Source organism: Macrobrachium rosenbergii, chromosome 13 (genome assembly GCF_040412425.1).
Source record: "Macrobrachium rosenbergii isolate ZJJX-2024 chromosome 13, ASM4041242v1, whole genome shotgun sequence".
Lineage (NCBI taxonomy): Eukaryota > Metazoa > Arthropoda > Malacostraca > Decapoda > Palaemonidae > Macrobrachium > Macrobrachium rosenbergii.
In genome coordinates this window covers 27729979-27747721 of record NC_089753.1, presented here as the reverse complement: position 1 = coordinate 27747721, position 17743 = coordinate 27729979, and the positions used below count along the sequence as shown (strand labels likewise).

The 17743-nt window shown below is 39.8% G+C and overlaps 1 protein-coding gene across 3 annotated transcripts in view; it reads right to left on the bottom strand.

The window, feature by feature from the left end:
* Not1 (CCR4-NOT transcription complex subunit 1) overlaps positions 1-17743 on the bottom strand; it is a 52227-nt gene that overhangs the window by 12755 nt on the left and 21729 nt on the right. For all 3 annotated transcript variants that reach the window (XM_067114903.1, XM_067114904.1, XM_067114905.1), the window contains exons 12-26: positions 17467-17665; positions 16395-16488; positions 15103-15493; positions 14837-14958; positions 14392-14567; positions 14012-14201; positions 11854-12138; positions 11299-11439; positions 10840-11019; positions 10298-10465; positions 9019-9213; positions 8774-8918; positions 8382-8629; positions 7641-7946; positions 14-178 (exon numbers count right to left, since the gene is read on the bottom strand). In XM_067114903.1, the coding sequence (XP_066971004.1) occupies positions 14-178; positions 7641-7946; positions 8382-8629; positions 8774-8918; positions 9019-9213; positions 10298-10465; positions 10840-11019; positions 11299-11439; positions 11854-12138; positions 14012-14201; positions 14392-14567; positions 14837-14958; positions 15103-15493; positions 16395-16488; positions 17467-17665 (3005 nt within the window). The remainder of the gene's footprint in view (positions 1-13; positions 179-7640; positions 7947-8381; positions 8630-8773; positions 8919-9018; positions 9214-10297; positions 10466-10839; positions 11020-11298; positions 11440-11853; positions 12139-14011; positions 14202-14391; positions 14568-14836; positions 14959-15102; positions 15494-16394; positions 16489-17466; positions 17666-17743) is intronic.

The following is a 17743-nucleotide window of genomic DNA, read 5'->3' as shown; positions in this document are numbered from 1 at the left end:
CTGAAAAACCTACCTGTGACAGCCTTTTGTCCATCTCCATTACTGCTTTTTCTGCTGCAGTTTTCTGGATAAAGGCACAAGCAAGACCAATATTCTCCTGAATTATCAAGGCAGCCATTTCTTCAATTTGGTCTGCTGCATCACGACTGTGACTACAAGACTGCAGCTGGGAGACTTGCTGATGAGAGAAAAGATAAACAAAATGAATACAAAAAGGTTTCAATATTAGATTGCCTAAGTTATTAATTGTAGCTTGACAAGACCATTGAATTAGACTGCTAACCTGACTGTAGCTCGCCTGAGGAATTTGTTCAGAAATAAATATTGAAAATGGAACATGATCAGTTGAAAGAGCAAACGCAATGCACTTACAGTACTTAACATTTTTAGGATTATTGTACCTTAAGAAATATGTATATCATCCATACATAAAGTTTTTTTTTAATTTTTCTTGCTAAACCACATGCCTACTACTTCCATCTGCAAGTTAAACCACAATTTACATGGCCGTAGCAGATTTTTCAAATGAAATAACATGGCTCATTAAAGACATGAGACAAATCCATCTGGGTGGAGACCAATTCATAGAAGTGGGAAATTGACTAAATGCACACTTAACATATCGACACAGTGGATTACGTCTTCTGTGAATTTGAGCAACAATCTGCACTGTTTGGAATTTAGATGGTGTAAACAAACTTTTAGAATTTACTTTAGAATATAAATTTTGCAGTCTATGCATGTATTTCTCATTTTACAATATGGACCCCTTTTTCTATTCACAGGCATATACTGTAAACCTTTTGGTATTCAGGTGTTATTTAATCATAAAGCTCGAGAGAGAGAGAGAGAGAGAGAGAGAGAGAGAGAGAGAGAGAGAGAGAGAGAGAGAGAGAGAGAGAGAGTTGACTAGGTCAGAGAGAGAAGACTGTACTAGTTTGCAAGTTCCCATAATTCATGAAATGTGCTCAATGTAATAATTTAGCACAGTTGTTAATAACAGTACCATTCACATTTCTCTGTGACTTTTACTAATATAACAAATTACTGAATGTACTGCAGGAGGTTTTTGATGAGACAATCCTCCAATACCCTTTTTTGTATATATATTTTTTTTTATCTAGTTACAACTTTTAAAGATGAAATCAACCCTATTCTGTGTTTCAGTGTACAGTATTTAGAAGGGTAGTGGTTCTAATTTCGTTCAAATTTTCCCTACCATCAATATGATATTTTCATAATAAAATAAATTTTGAACATACTTACCTGGTAGTTATATATAGCTTAAGTCCCTGACGCCACGGCAGAATTTCAAAACTCAGCGTAATCGCCGATCGGTAGTCAGGTGAATCCACCCAGCGCTTCTCTTACCCAGGTACCTGAACCATTCCAACTATTCCTCAGATCTTCCATGCCCTAGTCTCTAGAGGGGAGGAGGGTGGACTTACTGATATAACTACTAGGTAAGCATGTTCAAAAATTCTATTTTATTATGAAAATATCATTTTTAAACATCTAACTTACCTGGTAGTTATATATATATAGCTGATTGACAATTTGGTGGAGGGTCAGACAGCCAACATCGTTGGAATTTGCTTAAGGGTTAATAAACCAACTAAGGTCCTTACCTGATTAAGGAAGCTGACTTCAATGAACTCCTCATTTTGTCTAAGGTTTCTCCTTAAGAGGTCCAGCGATCCACTCAGGGGGCTGAAGACCTCTAGGAGCTGCCAACCGGTGTACCAACCTCTATGTGACAGACAACCTATAATACCCTTGTTCCGGGCGCCACCAAGGAACAAAATGATCATCTGACTAAAATCACGATTGTGAAGATCATGCTCAATCTTCACAAACAACCATAAAATTTTCAACCATTCCAAGGTAAGAACAAAGGGTACTGTTTTATGGAATTGATTAAGGAAGGAGTCTAATAAACTCCGCCATTATGTCTGGTAGACTCCTTAAGAGGTCCAGCGATCCACTCAGGGCTGAAGACTCCTAGGAGCTGCCAACCGCAAGAAACCAACCTCTATGTGACAGACAACCTATATTAATTTGTTCCGCATCACCAAGGAACAAATGATCATCTGACTAAAATCAATGATTGTGGAAGATCAAAACAATCTTCAAGCAAACAACCATCAAATTTCAACCATTCCAAGGCAAGAACAAAGGGTATTTATTTTATAGGATTGATTACGAAGCTGACTTCAATGAACTCCTCTCATTATGTCTGCATTCCTTAAGAGATCCAGTGATCTACCCAGGGGCTGAAAATCTCAGGGGCTGTCAACCGTGTATAACCTCTATGTGACTAGACTCCTCTCAATACCTTTGTTCCGGCTCTACCAAGGAACTTTCATCCAATGATTGCGGAAGACCGCGCCCAGTCTTCACAAACAACCATAAAAATTCTCAATTCCAAGGTAAGAAAAAGGGCACTGGTTTATGGGATTGTAGGGTATTCCCTCTCCCATTACTGAATTAGATGCTATAAACGGGCACAGCGACAGCAATCTTCTCGCATAATGTCTTGACTTGTTTTAGATAGTGAGAGGCAAATACTAACGTTGCTTCTCCAGAAGGTCGGGTCCAAGATAATCTGCAGGACCTGTTCTACTTAAGAGCTACAGAGGTTGCTACTGCCCTGACCTCATGCCTTTACTTCAGAATCTTGTAGTCTATCTCTACATTCCATATCTGTTTCTTTTATCAACTGTCTGATAAAATAAAACAGGAGCATTCTTCGACATCTATACAGAGAGCTTTGACTGAGCACCAAAGTCTCTTCTGAATTCCTTTCCTGAAGTCCTTTGTCCTATCCAGGTAGAGCCTTAGAACTCCTTACTGAATAGGACTCTCTCCTCCCCTGTTATGTCCAAGTAGGTTCGAATCTCGAACGCTCTGGGCTAGGGGTTGTGATGAGTATTCATTTTTGCAAGGAAGCCTAGTTGCAGTGAGCAGATTGCCTTGCCTTTATAAAATCTATATTCTTGCTGAGAGCATATCCAAATACTAACTTTCATTATGGCCAAACTGACTAAGAAAGAGTTTTCAGAGGTCCTTTAAAGATGCCCTCTGCAAGGGATCTAACCTACTTCTCCCATGAGAGGAACCTCAGGACCACGTCTAGGTTCCATGCTGGTGAGTTCTCTCTATATACAAATTTGGGTTACAGAAATATTGGAAGAGGACACATGGGTTGTCCTTTACACCATCCTCTAAATACCTCCCACTGGATTGGTATACCTTAATGGTGATAACCTCCCTTGATTTGCGATAGCGCCAGCTGCCTCCTTCTCAAAAACTTCTGGCTCTTGTGAGTTTTCCTCCGATAGTCCAAAGCAGTTAACAGTAGCGCTTGTAGGTTTTGGTAATATCTTTCCAAGTGGGGTTGTTTGAGTATCTACTTTCTGAGGTAGGCTACTCGGAATGCCCACCATCCAATCCAGTACTTCTGGGAACCAACTTCTGTCGCTTAGCAAGGGGCCAAGGGCCATTCCGGTCCTCCTCATGTGACACAAATTTTTTCAGTACCCTGTGTATTATCTTGAATAGGGGAAATGCATACACGCCCAAGTTGGACCAGTCCACCAGGAACGCGCTCATGTGCATATAGCCCCGGATCTGTACTGAGGTGTATGTCCAACCTCTTCGCTGGCGCTGTGGCTAAGAGATCTATGCAAGGACATCCCTAAAGTCCTGATGTAGCAAGCTCATTCTTTGAGAGGACTTTATTTCCTGCTCAGAATGTCCGCCCTACATTTTTTCTCCTTGATAAAGTGGGCTACTAGTTTTACATTCTCCTCTTTGCCCCAAAGAAGAGATTCTCTTATTGTCTCGTATAGAGACTCGGAGTGAGTGCCCCTTTGTTTGCTGGGATGTAGGCCAACGCTGCCGTGTTGTCGGTGTTGACCTGCACCTCTTTGTTCCCCATGCATCGTGTTCGAACTCCTGAGAGCTAGAAGGATTGCAGCAATCTCTTCTAATTGATGTTTAAATCCTCCTGCCTGGTCCAGGAGCCCGAGACTTTATTTCCTCGTGTTGCTCCCATACTGAGTCCGACGCTGGCCGGATAACAACACTAGGTCTGGTTCCTCTAATATAGAGAAGGGACTCTGGAGCTTGACGGGACGCCCACCACTACAACACGGTTCCTATTGGTTCCAAATGGGGATGCATCAATTTCCAGCTCATTTCCTTGTCCCAGTCCGATTTAGATGAAACTGTAACGGGTATAGAATTCAACCTCTCAAAGGAGACAAACTCGCTCCAGCTGAGGAAAGGGTTCCCAGCAGACTCATCCATTCCTTTGCCAAGCATGACTGTCTCTTATAAAGTTCTGAAATTTTCTTGAGGCTTGTCCTGTCTTATAATAAACGGAAAAGCCCGAAAATCCTGACTCTGAATCTTCATCCCAAGGCATAGAACCTCTTGGGATGGATCGGCTGATTTCTATCTCTGTTTATCAGTAGACCTAATTCTTTGTTAGACGCTTGATGCCAGTGCATCTTGCGCCCTGAGCTAACTCCACGCCTTGGCTTCCAATATCTTGAAGCCTGACGCCTGACGCCCAATGCCCGACGCTGATCGCCCGTTCATTGACGCCATGACAGATCACCCTAGATGCTTGACGCCACTGCATCCAGCCGCCTAGAGTTCATTCACTACGCTTCAGCCGCCTTAAACTTCTGACGCCTGTAAGCTTTTAGTTGGACGCTCATTATCATTCTCCTTCTGTTTTCCTGGTTGTCACGCTTTGCAGCTGGGAAGACAAAGTCTGCTGCATATTTTATAGTGAAGCTATACGCGGGCTTCCTGCCGCTGGGACAGGCTGGGAAGTTTCAACTACGCAACTATTTCCTCCCATCACAATAATGGACCGAGAGGGTATTCCGCAGGACGCAGTGATCAACCGAAGGAGGAAGAGGAGGATGTACGAAAGGCAGCACATTGTCCGCCACGCCTGCAGCCCGGTATCCTGACTGAATATAGGAACTGTCTATGTTTGTTCTTAGTAGGAGAGCTACCCTTGGGGCTGGAAGGGAAGAGCTCCCGGCTGCTGTGGCTGGGCAATCAGGTCAGAAGAAGGCTGCGGCTGCTGGAAAATTTGCTTAGAGGTTCCAGCTAGCTGACTACCAGCTAATGTAGAGAGATCAAACATGTACTGTACTAATTTCGGTACTTTGAGTCAAAGACAGACGTGAAAGGTTTGCAATTTGAAACTGTGAGCAACAGTCGTGCATCTGTCATTTGCAAACTGGTTTGCTGCCAGATATTTTGTTATTCAGATAAAAATTGGTGCAACCACTAGTCAAATTGTCTAGTATTTAAATTGCAGCAACAATAAACAAATTAATCAACCCTGTCAATTACTTGCACATTGTGACATTTGCTGGTAACTGTCTAGTCTGCACTAGTAGAGTGGACTAATTGTCTCTACAGAGGGGGTTCACTGTATTATAACCAGCTCACCAGAATCGTAGTAGTAAGAATGCGTAATCCACCCTGTAGAGCTCACATCACCCAATCCATCCACCTGAGGAACACACTGAGGCTTACAAAGATACTTAGTGCTCTATGTTATTGTAATGCTACTTTGACATAAATGGTAATTTGCTGCTTAGACTCACCATTTACTCAGATAGAAAATAATTCTATAACTCAAACCTTGAGAGAAGGGGTGAGAGGAAAAAAGAGGTATAAATCAATTTGATTTTGATTGACGTGACCCCATTAAACAGGAAAGAGCAAAGATGGGCCCTTTTCTTCAGGAGTCCTGCACGAGAAAGGTGCAGTTGATTCGTTGAACTATCTCCGGTCCTTTATCCATACACTTCCATATCAGATATATGAGGAAAACAAAGGCTGTCTTTCATTGTTTCTCTCCTTCAAAGTATCCATTCTTCGTAAATGCTGCCTCTCTCAGACTCCTTCACAAGAGTAAATTTGAAGGCGGGAACGAGGAGAAATAGATAAATTTCTCTGGGAAAATTTCCAGTAAATATCTTCATAAGCCTTTTCAAGTCTGGTGTGCCGATGGCCTTTTATATTGTCTTCACAGAAATTTCTGCATAATAGATTCACAGGAGAATGCTAGATATTATCATTCTCTCTTCCGATTTACGAAGACGGCGAATGACGCTTTCGTAATATCATCTTGACGCCCGCGCCTGGCGCCCAGCCCTGACGCCTGGCGTGTTGGCTGCCCATTTTCTGCTTAATGTCTAAGGCCCAGCTTCATGACGCCCGACGCCCCGGGAAGGCTTCAACTTCGACACTTGACGCCCAGGCGCTCCAGCTTCTACGCCTGGACATCCTGGCGCTCAGCCGACGCCGACGCCCTGGCGCCCAGCCTCTATCGACGCCCCAAGGCCCATACTTCAACTTCGCTGTCCCACAAACCTAGAGGTTACTTGAGAACTGGCCCAGCGGCACGGTCAGCGCCCCGGTTGACGACAGCAACCAATGGACGAAACACTTTAACCTCGCTTTCCTATGGCGAGGTGAGAGCGCCCCGGGAAACGCTGCCAACAGACGCCGAGGACGATTGCTCGGTAGCTAAAGCTCTTGCCTCTCTTCGTCTGGTTTCATTTTCCCTTCTACAGGGGTTGGTGAGCTTGGAAGAGGTCTAGGACTAGGAGCACAACAGGACCGAGCAGTCGCACCCTCCACTGCACTTGCACTAACAACATATTCGATCACATATTATCCCTGTCTTCTGAGAGGGATTTTACCTGTTGGGCCAGGGTCTGAAATGGCAGCCAACAAATCATTACATTGGGTCCTTACCTGCTCTTGGTAGGGGTTCAGAGACTACTACTACGTGGAGAAAGAAGGATCAATAGGATAGTTATCAAGGGGAAAAGAATTAACTATTCCCTGGGAATATCTGGAAGAGTGAGAAACAGTACTCTTGGCTCTTCTGAGCCGGTCTTTCATTCCCGTTCTTCAGACATACTAAGTGGGGATCCAAGGAGACTTTAGCAAGCCGCTTGCATCCCTAATACATTTTCACACTGGCGAAGTCAGATATGTTATAAGAAAATCCAAAAGCCAATAAGCCAAAGCCAAGCCAAAGCACTTCACTCAAAATAAGGTTAAAAACACAGGTTACGAGCGAATTCCATCGATGTTATCACATTAGCTGCAGGGGAAGATCTGCGAATAGTTGGAATGGTTCCAGGTACCTGGGTAGAGCGCACAGGTGGTTCACCTGACTACCGATCGGCGATTGCGCGAGTTTTTGAAATTCTGCCGTAGCGTCAGGGACTTAAGCTATATATAACTACCAGGTAAGTTAGATGTTTAAAAATCCATATTTTTACAGCATTTCTTCGTAAGGAGCTAACAAAGAGAGACTAATGCATGTGGCAAGAAAGGACAAGTGCTCTGTTAATGCTTAACCCACTACCTTTTCCTAAGTCCAAGTCTCACCACACTTTCTATTTCCATCTTAAAGGTAAATTTCCTAGATTACGTAAGTACCATCTATAGTGTGCCTGTGATGTCCGGTGCATGCGCACACAAATATAATTCAAATCTACTTGTAAGTTGAACCAAAATATTCTATAAAGAAATGGTGGCACTCATACATGCAACAATAAAAACCACCATGAAAACCAATATAAACTTACTCTTGCATAAACACTCCATAGACCTTGCTTCAGTCCTTTCCTCATTGTGTTAGCTACATAATCCCGGGATGTAATCATAGCCATCGCAGCCGTTAGGTTGCGTACCATGTGGTGCGTTGCAGCACGCATTCGTGACTCATCTGGATCTAAAGCAAAATCTTTCTTAATAATTTGCTCACTTGTAGTCATTGCAATCTTAATGCTTCTTTCTATCACAGCTCCAACTATCTCTTGCACCGCTATCTCTATGGCTTGTCGGATAAAGTGTTTTATCTGTGTGTTGGTGGTGATCAGTATATTATTAGTCTGAAAAGAAAAAAAGAAAAGGAATGGGTAATTCAAATGGATTATCATGCAGAGCTCACCAAGACTGGAAGACAACCCTTACACGATTCCAGGACCAACAATTCTACCACTATGTATATATATAAAAACTGTTTAAAGAAAAGTGCAATAGAACTATAGTACTGTACATACAAAATGACATCAATAGAGGCAATCCACACTACAGTATGGCACCGTTTTGTGAATACTGTACAGCAAAAAAGCAGATTGGTTAATTAGTGAAAAAGCTTGTACAGTACTGTATCACCTCAAAACAATGTTACACCTCAAATAGCGATAACAGTTCTGTGCTTGCATTTGAAGAGAATTTATCCTGCATATGGTTGAACATACTTGAAACTGCAATAAATTTTGTACAGTGTTTCATTAAAACCAACAAAAGCTACCATCACTTACAGGAAGGACTGGAATAGATATGTGAGCATCCAAACTCCTGAGAGAGAGTATATTTATGTCCGAGTATGCAAACCGTGGCTCTGAGGCAGTTTGTTGATGAGACTGGATGGGTGTTGGGGTTGTGGAGGGATGAGGAGGAAGGACTGCTGGTGGGGTGGGAGTGGCACCAACAGAGGAACTCTGGGCAGATGTGGCATTTGTGTTTATCACTGGTCCCGATGGAGCAACTGGGGCCCAACTGGTCTTTGCTGTTAGGATGATAAAAGTTTGCAATATGCATTAGCAATTTATAAATAAATAGCAGCACTGAGTTAAGTGTACACCATTCCAAGACATATAACCTTTACAGAATCTCTTACAATTCGCAAATATATAAAGCACTACCAACTTACGCATAAAGGTACTACTTGAGAAACCTTGCAGAGCTGTGAACAGAGGAGTAGATTCAGCTCTCTTTGGTCCAACAGGGTGGGACAACTGAGGTTTGATACGAGCAATACGATCCCTGTCATTCAATACATTTCCAGGTTTTAGCCCCTGCAAGAAAATCACTCACGTCAAAAAACAATTCTACATGAGAAGTATCTTGTATTTCATGTCTTGAAACATAATACTGAAACAAGAGTAATGAACTTACTTCTAAGTTAATTTCTAGCTTGTTACAAAGCACCTCGATCTCAAACTTTAGATGAAGTTTCATATCAGGTTCCTTATGCAACTCGGCCAGTACATTCATGATAGCCATTGTCCATGGGTTAGGTGACTTGAAAACCCTGCTCTTAGCACAAGACTCCATCACCTTAGCCACAAACGGAATGACATACTGCATCTCCTGGAAGGTTTAAGAATTTTGAAAATTAGTAAATTATTCAACATCTTTATCATGACTTACCCCAAAATTTCAATAAATTTCCACTTAACAAATCAAGTCAATAAACTGAAGAGTGGTTTCTAATAAACTAATATCTTCTCTGTGAAAAGTGCCAGACAATGAGGGTAATTACATATTAAGTTTTGTATTAGATTATGGGTTAATGATGACAAACTACAAAAACAATTTTGAGAACCAATCCATGAACTTACCACATTTTCGGTATCAATAACCTTTACGGTTAAGTAAATTAACATACCAATACTTTAATTACGCTGTAGTTTTATAGACCCACTTCACATTTTAAGACACAGCAATAACATAAAGGAATATTGTGTGGTAACATGAAATTGGGTCAGTAAACTTTAATCACATCTGATTGGCAATCACTTTCATACTTAGAAAAAAAAGTAATCATACTTCCTCCTTATATATTTCAGATTTCTCTTCCAATAACATGAAATCTAACAGCTTGACTAAATGATTAAAGTCTTGCCGGAAGCTAAGTTTTACTGCATATACTGTACTGTTTTCTGTTGCTTACAAATCAAGAGTACATGTGGTTTATGTTTGTCCACGACAGGAACTATTACTAAAGAGTAATTACTTGATTTTCTGCTGTTATTCCCTATATGTTCCTGTGCTTTATATGGAATGTTTAATGATATCAGCCTTGGGGCAAACTCACCATTGAAATTTGTTTGCTTCACGAATGATTAGAAGGCAGAAACTTGCTGTACGATGGTCATACTAAGCTACAGATGTATGAAGCAAATCAAAAAATAAAAATTCTGAATATCAAGAGTAGGAGCCAAGGCTTAAATTAAGACCATTTGCCACTGGGATCCTTAGCATATGATAACGAATAATAATTTGAGAGGCAACCAAAGCTCGTAAATATACGCCTCTTTCATCATTTGCTTGCTTGGTCCAAAAGGAAATTTCAACTGCAAACCATATTAAGATGGCAAACTGTAATATACAATCTTACAACACTTGAAGCTAAAGACAAAATTACCTTCAATCTAAATTTATTTTGACTCACCTGTAAACCTTTATTGTACGATTCTACAAGCAAAGACTTCATGTCAATGTCTGTATGCAAGATGGGTTTATTTTTAGCCAAAGTGAGCATCCCCAACCAATGGCCTAAGTTCTTCAATAAAGATTTATCGGAGAAATTTGCAGCAGATTTATCAGACCTTAGAAGAACCTGAAATTTGAAACAGCATTACTTAGCATTCATTAGTGTACTTTTACTTGCCACTATATCATTCACAGAATATCACAAGTCTGGCCAATAGGATCTCTTCTTATAATGACAGGTCCAGGATGCTGGGCAATTAGTAGAAACACACACCAAAGGGAAACGATGGAAAGTATGAGATGTAAAGCAATAGAGCAAAATATTTTCAAATATAGCGTACGATGTATCAAGTTTAACAAACTGTGGACACTAAGCATTAATTGGGTACATATAAATTCAAATTCAGTTTAATCTAAAACATGAATCTTCCCTATCTGACTACCAAAACATAAGTTATATTCAAGAATCTTCCAAGGATGAAAAAATACCAGGCACTTTACCTTAATATTCCTCAATGTCTCCCTGCACACCATAGCATTGAAGTTTGTCATCTTGAGTTGATCAAGAAATAATGAATACAATGTATGGAAATTATTCTCGATAGATGCTCTTTTCAAAACTAGGTACTGAGCCACCCATATCCAGTATTCTTCACTTACAACCTCCCTGAGTTCTTCACACTGCAACAAAACAAAGACATCAATTTCACCATGTATTCTGAAGTACCCGAATACACTCAGTAACCATACTCAACACAAACCACAACTGAAACTGGAAGATGAAGCACCAAACATATACACAATCAAAAGTTGCTTAACAGTGTGTGCTGCTTATTAATGACAAGTTATGCAATATTAAAAATTAACTCAAGAAAAACCAATGAACCAAGTTTTAGGGACTCAAAATTGCCATTATTGGAACGATTTACCAACAATACAACATCTAGGCTGAAAGTTTACCTTCTGAGGGAGATTCACTTGTGAAAGATTATTAAAAATGAAGGCAATCTTATCTTGAATGTGTTCTGGGGGTGGCGTGACTTTTTCTTCTTTTTCCGTTGCAACCAGAAGAGTTTCGATATTTGTTGTCGTCATAGTAGGCTGTTGCAAAAATGGAGAAAGGGCAATTAAAAACAAAATCCACAATGGGGTAAGTATGGAATCTACATATTTTCATATGCATTCAGAGAAAGCTGTATCACAAGACTATAAATAGTTATGATAAAAAACCAAGGGTCAAAAATCAGTTTCCTGAACATGAAGAATCAGTCAAGGATTGAATTTCGGATAACCCATCAGTATGTACTTCATAATCGATCCAAAAGATTATCCCTTAATTGGACTTTTAAGCCTTAAAGGTTAACCCTTAATTGGCCAACCTTAAAGTCAGCCCAGTCTGGGGGTGTGCATTATACATAGTTAGCCTGTCCCTTGGGGGTTAATATCTGCTAATCATAAGTAAGTATAAACTTTCCAAATTATACAGCAAATACTATTCAATAATAAATCACCAACCTTTCCTGAACCAACTGCCGCCGAAGCGCCTGTAATTGACTGAGGGCGGGTAACAGCAGAGGTGGTGGTAGTTGTTGTAGTTGCAGTCATTGTTTTAACAACAGATGTCACTACTGAGGTAACAGCTGATGAAGGAGGAACACCAACAGTGCTCACAGCTGCTGAAGCACTTGCAGTGGTTGAAGACGGTGCTGGAGTACTGGGAGAGACATTCATGGATGGAGGTAATACAACACCCGAAGGACGAGAAGGCGGCTCTTGTGACTGAGTGCCATATTTGATATACTGCAATTAAGAAAAAACAAGGCATAAAATTCATGGGAAAGATTCGTCCAGTTAGTAAATTTTAAGTCTACTTCAATAACATGACCTCAGCACAAATACTTAGAAAAATAATACACTATTATTCTGGCCCAACTTTCATTAACCAACAAGCCATGCATTCTGCATACAAAGAAAAATCTGTTCAAATCCTGACATGATTAGTGCCTAACTAGCAGTTTACCAACCCAAACTTAGGGTACAATTCCCCTGATCGCTTTGATGCACAGTATGCAAACTACAGTAATTTAATGAAGTAACTAAGGTAACTAGCATCTGCTTAAAGTGGATATTGTAATATGCATTAAGATAGTGGGGTGGAAGGATATATCCTATAAATTCTAAGTGATTCGTAGGCTAATTTTTTGTTATGTAATGAATTTGACTTGCGGAGTTTATTTTTATCAGGAATAAACTTTGCAACCATAAATTAACAGGCATTCTTACAAAACTCCACTGGATTTACGATGTCATGCTATTCCTTCTTCTGTGGGCCTTGTTCTTTTTGAGAAGCGCTGCTAGTCATCCTGAGAAAACTAAGCATTTTACAATGTTTTGTCTGTTATGCCATTCTTGATTATCACTGTTGATGCGGTTTCATCTTGCCTTCCCATTTTCCTAATGTGATACTTTGAGTTAAAGTATTTGGTTTTCGTTACCTTTTGGCTGGCTACTGTCTAGCATTATTGTTGAGTAGCATGCAGCACTTTGTTTCCTGTGCTTTTTGCAGTTTCTTCCACACTTGCTGTATCGCGTAATTCTAGTTTGGGGGTTTTTCTGATGCCGAACTGTTATAGTTTAACTTTTAATCCTTGCCTTGCTCTTCTGGGGGTTAATCTTTGCCCCTGCCACGTAACTGTCGGCTTTTGTTCCATCTGCTATGGTTGCTAATTACTTTTTTAATGTTAAATGAACTCTCTTTTTATGAGATTCCTTTTGGCAGGCAATGTCTAATTTTTGAGGTATTTAGGCCTCAACATATTTGTAAGACCCAAAAGTTGGGGCTTGATCTTTGTGCTGCAGTCTTGACAAGCCTCTCTAAGAACCTCAGTCAGTTGCCTCCCCTTTTATTTAGACATTCAAAACCTAGTTCTTTACCACCTTAGCCTCATCAAGCATGTTGACAAGCTACACAGCCTTTCAGGCACTGTCTCTTCTCTCTTGTCCTTGCACATTAACTTTAAGAACTAGCTTATGTCTACAAAAGGGTTATGTCCCATGTTTGTCCAGCTTCATCCACAGAGGACTTTGTTCGAATCGCACTCAAGGCTCCAGAGGTCTAGACCCCTCTCATCTTCCGTGCCATGGAGCTCTCTGCCATTCTTTGAGCAAGCTCCTAGTGTTGTCATAACACCATTGGCAAGTTTTACTCCAAGATATAACTCAACAAATTAAGCACTTGCTGGGACCTATCATTAGGGCCGGTTATGTACTGTTCATGGGGAAAGCCCATGAATCATTAATATTCCTCATGATTCATCTTCATTCATCCGGCATACTGGAGGCCATTATATCCTACAGTACCAACTGTTATGTCTCGTGCTTGGTGAGTGTACTCTTGGATTCATCATCTTTTGCATAATAAAACTGTCTCCTCAGATGGAGGATACAAGAGAAGAATCAACAGCATAGCATCATGGACCCAGTGGAGTTAGCTAGGCATGCACAGCTGGATCTTTTTCTTAGAAACGACTTTTCTGAACTTCCTACAACAGAAAAACATCACTCAATGTATCAAAATTATAAGATGACAACTGCCCTGCAACAAAACAGCAAAAATAAATCCCTCACAGAATCTCACATCTAAGGGTTATGTACCAAACTGAAAAATACATACCTCTATAAGATGCGGTGGGAATTCATTGAAGTGTGGTATTGCCATCAAATGCTGACAGTATCGTGGATACTCTTTAAGACGGCTTCGATACTTATCTAGAGCAACTATACCAAAATAATACATTTTTGATCCATGTGGTTTATGGAGGGCTTCCATTACAAAGCGAAGGGCAACACCTAAGGCCATGTACCTATAAAATAAGTAATGTTAAATAGAGCTGAAGATATTAAAACTTCACATAAGGCCATGTACCTATAAAATAAGTAATGTTAAATAGAGCTGAAGATATTAAAACTTCACAGCTTAAAATTTCATATAAACAAAACTACATGGACTCTAAACAAGAAACTGACTTGTAAATACAAAACTGAATTACTCACTCTACTAAGCCTTGCTCAATAATGCCCCCAAAAAGTCGTGCTGTAGTAAAAAGTTCTTTGTCTGGGTATGTAGGAAAAAACTTGTACTCTTCAAATAAGTTTCGAAGCATACAAGAGTATACTTCTCGCTCTCTCTTATTAGAGGAATCATGAAACTTTTTCAGCATTTCCAATACCTGTAATAAGAATTAGATGGAAATCAACTCATCATCTTAATATGCAATAACTGAAATCCCCATCCAAGAGTGAAAATACAAGAGCCAGATTCTAAACTCATATTTGGGATTAGCTTAAAAATGAGGGAACTTGTGATTGAACAAAATCTTCAGTGAAAGTAACAGTCTTGGCTAGTTAAGCAACAGACCTAAACTCCCTTTATCTCATAACCCAATCCAATAGGTTAAAAATAAAATCTATTTAACGTGGAAGATCTTCATGATTTTACCTCTTCAATGGATAAGGTGGGATGAGGAGGATGGTTGTAAATACGCTGGAAGTAACTGTTCGCTTCATCTTCAACTTCTTTGGTAACGAGGGCGGGCATATCAAAGATTTGAGTGATGTCCACTGAAAAAAAAGATTACTGTATTGATCAACCACTGAAGAAATTTCTGTAAATTAAAGAACTGTCTGCATTCCATAAAAAGATTGGTAGAAGAAACATAACTCATTTTAAAATCTATGACAAATACTGTACTATGAAAGACTTACTTTGCCTCACAGGTGCATTAGTAGGCTGCACAGACTGCGACCTGAGTGTTGACGGGATTATTGATGACGTAGGGAGTGCTGGAAGTTGCGATCCTACTGGCGGAGGTAGGGTAGGAGGCATCTGCAAGGCAGGTAATCCAATGGCTGACACAATGGATGACAAAGGTGACTGTGATGTCCCAGGTGCTGATAAAGGTCCTAGTGGACGTCCAGGGGATCCCGGTGCTGTCCCCAGTGATCCACTCAAAGGCACTGCAGTTGAGGAAGGAGCTGGAAACATGGTCGAAGAGGCTCCACCAGTAGCGCCAATGCTTAGGTTACCCAAATTGGAAGCGATACCCCCAAGAGTACCTTCACCAGCCTGGGCTGATGCCCCACCAGGAAATCCAATCTAGAAAAAAAAAAAAAAAAAAAAATCTTTATGAACCAGTTTATAAAAGTCAAAAACCCATCAATTACACAAATTCCTCTATCGCAGTCAGCAACGATCTCCAGACTCTCTGGTCTTTTGTTCATGTGAGAAGAAAACTTGAATGATCCACATTATTTTAATTATATACTGTATTATTCTTAATACAGTAACTGACAATACTGTACCACCAAATTAACTCACACACAATACTGGCCCAAAGGCCTGTTTACAAACTATATTAATGTTATTCAATATAATGCAACAGCATAAAATTTTGTAACTAAATGAACTGACAAAAGACTCAAAATCCCCTTCAAAAAGACATGATATGCATTACTGGTTGAAAACTGGCCAATCAGCTAAGGTATTTTATTGTTCTGTATTCTCAGCATTTAGGGATCTGGTCATGTGGCTTATTCATTCAGTACCCAAGGGTTAGATGAGTGTAACCAATTCAAAGATTAGTAGTATCATTTTAACGTTGCTGCTTTCTGGAATGAGGACCAGCACAAACCATGAGTTGGTTTAATTTTTTATTACTCTCAGACTCATTATTCCACACAGCTTGCCATTAATTACATATTCTACAAAATATTTTTGGCCACACTGGAAACATAAAACCTTATGGCTGAAAATGCTAATATGCCTTTAGCCTCTTAAAAAATAATCTCCTCTTCATAAAACATTAAAACCATTTTATTTTGTCCATCTTCAGTCACTACCCAAACCTATGGAAAAATTCAAAGCATTTCTTTGAAAACGATTACAATCTCTCACAAATGCCTCAGGTTTAATGATATTGCTGATGGACCATCCCTACTTCACCCTATTTACCAATACAGTACTCTTACAGTAACCTTTGAAGCCACACTATACTCACCTGTTGTTGTGTTCTTGGACGCTGAGACTGAGATAACAGACTGCAATGCTGAACCATGGTCATTATTGTATCTGCCAACTCATCAGACACATTCCTAGAAATTATACACAGATTTTAAACTGACAACATAGTCATGAAATGTTTAGCAGTGAAACTCATACTGCACTACACCACACACTCGTATTTTGCTTAAATCATACCATGGTTATGACAAACAAAACTTGCGCAAATCTAATTTTGCAGACAAAAATCAACAAAAGTACTAAATGGCACACACGTAAGTTAAGTGAAGCAATGCATAAATCCATTACCAATTCAAATAATTTGCTCTGGGATTTCTCAATGGTAAATATAGACTGAATTACATAACTGGCAACCAATCTCCAAATTTTCTCTAGTACCCACCAAAAGTAAATCCCGTCATGAGGATGTTGCCCCATGTTTAACTCCAATTTCACCAAAAATTTTGTTAAATTATTAAATTATATGCAACCCTTTTACTTTTTTATGGTTTATTTGTTCATCAGCACAAACCCCAGTGCACAGTTCAATACACTGCCTATTTCTAATTACTTTAAAATATACAACCATGAATTTTTCACTTTAAAATATCTGGAGTGATGAGCAGTCAGTACTGAACACAACAGACCACTAAAACTCAGAAAAAACCTGTTGCCAAGAGACCTAATCCAACAGCCCCTTTTTTAAGGGTTAACACCTCAGATTACATAGTTCACTTACTCAGAAATTATACTAAATCACAAATTTACCAAAAGGAAAATGGCTCATTTAACAAAATCTGGAAAACGAAGGATAATCCTGAAAACTGGTGGGAGAACTGTAACTGGTGCTTGGAAAGCACACAAAAAAAATGACCTTATTACCAACTGAGGATCTAACTGTGCAAATACACAATCTCCAAATTGACCGTAGATATTCAAACGTTTCTTGGTTCCTTGAAACCGATGTTACTGCATTAACGTAATGGGTAATGGGTTTGGGATTAAATAAATCATTGTTGGTGAAGTGACTCTACCCTACTTTACATAAAGGAATCTAGAACTATACTCACAAGACACAGGCATTCAGGCAGACAAGTATTGTAGCCATTGTCTCTGGAGGAAGCTGTGAGGACTTTGGCATTATGTCATCTTTGCCACCCATTAGCTGTGGACAGCGTTTCTGGAGAAATTTTACACAAGCAGAAATAAAGGCCTCGCCATGCTCCCGAATTTTGTCCGTCAACCACTTATCCAATTTGAGAAATTCACCTGTGGGAGTAAAAAACCTCAATGATAGAAATCTTTTAAAAATACTCCATTAATTTTTTTTTTGCATGTGTAATTACC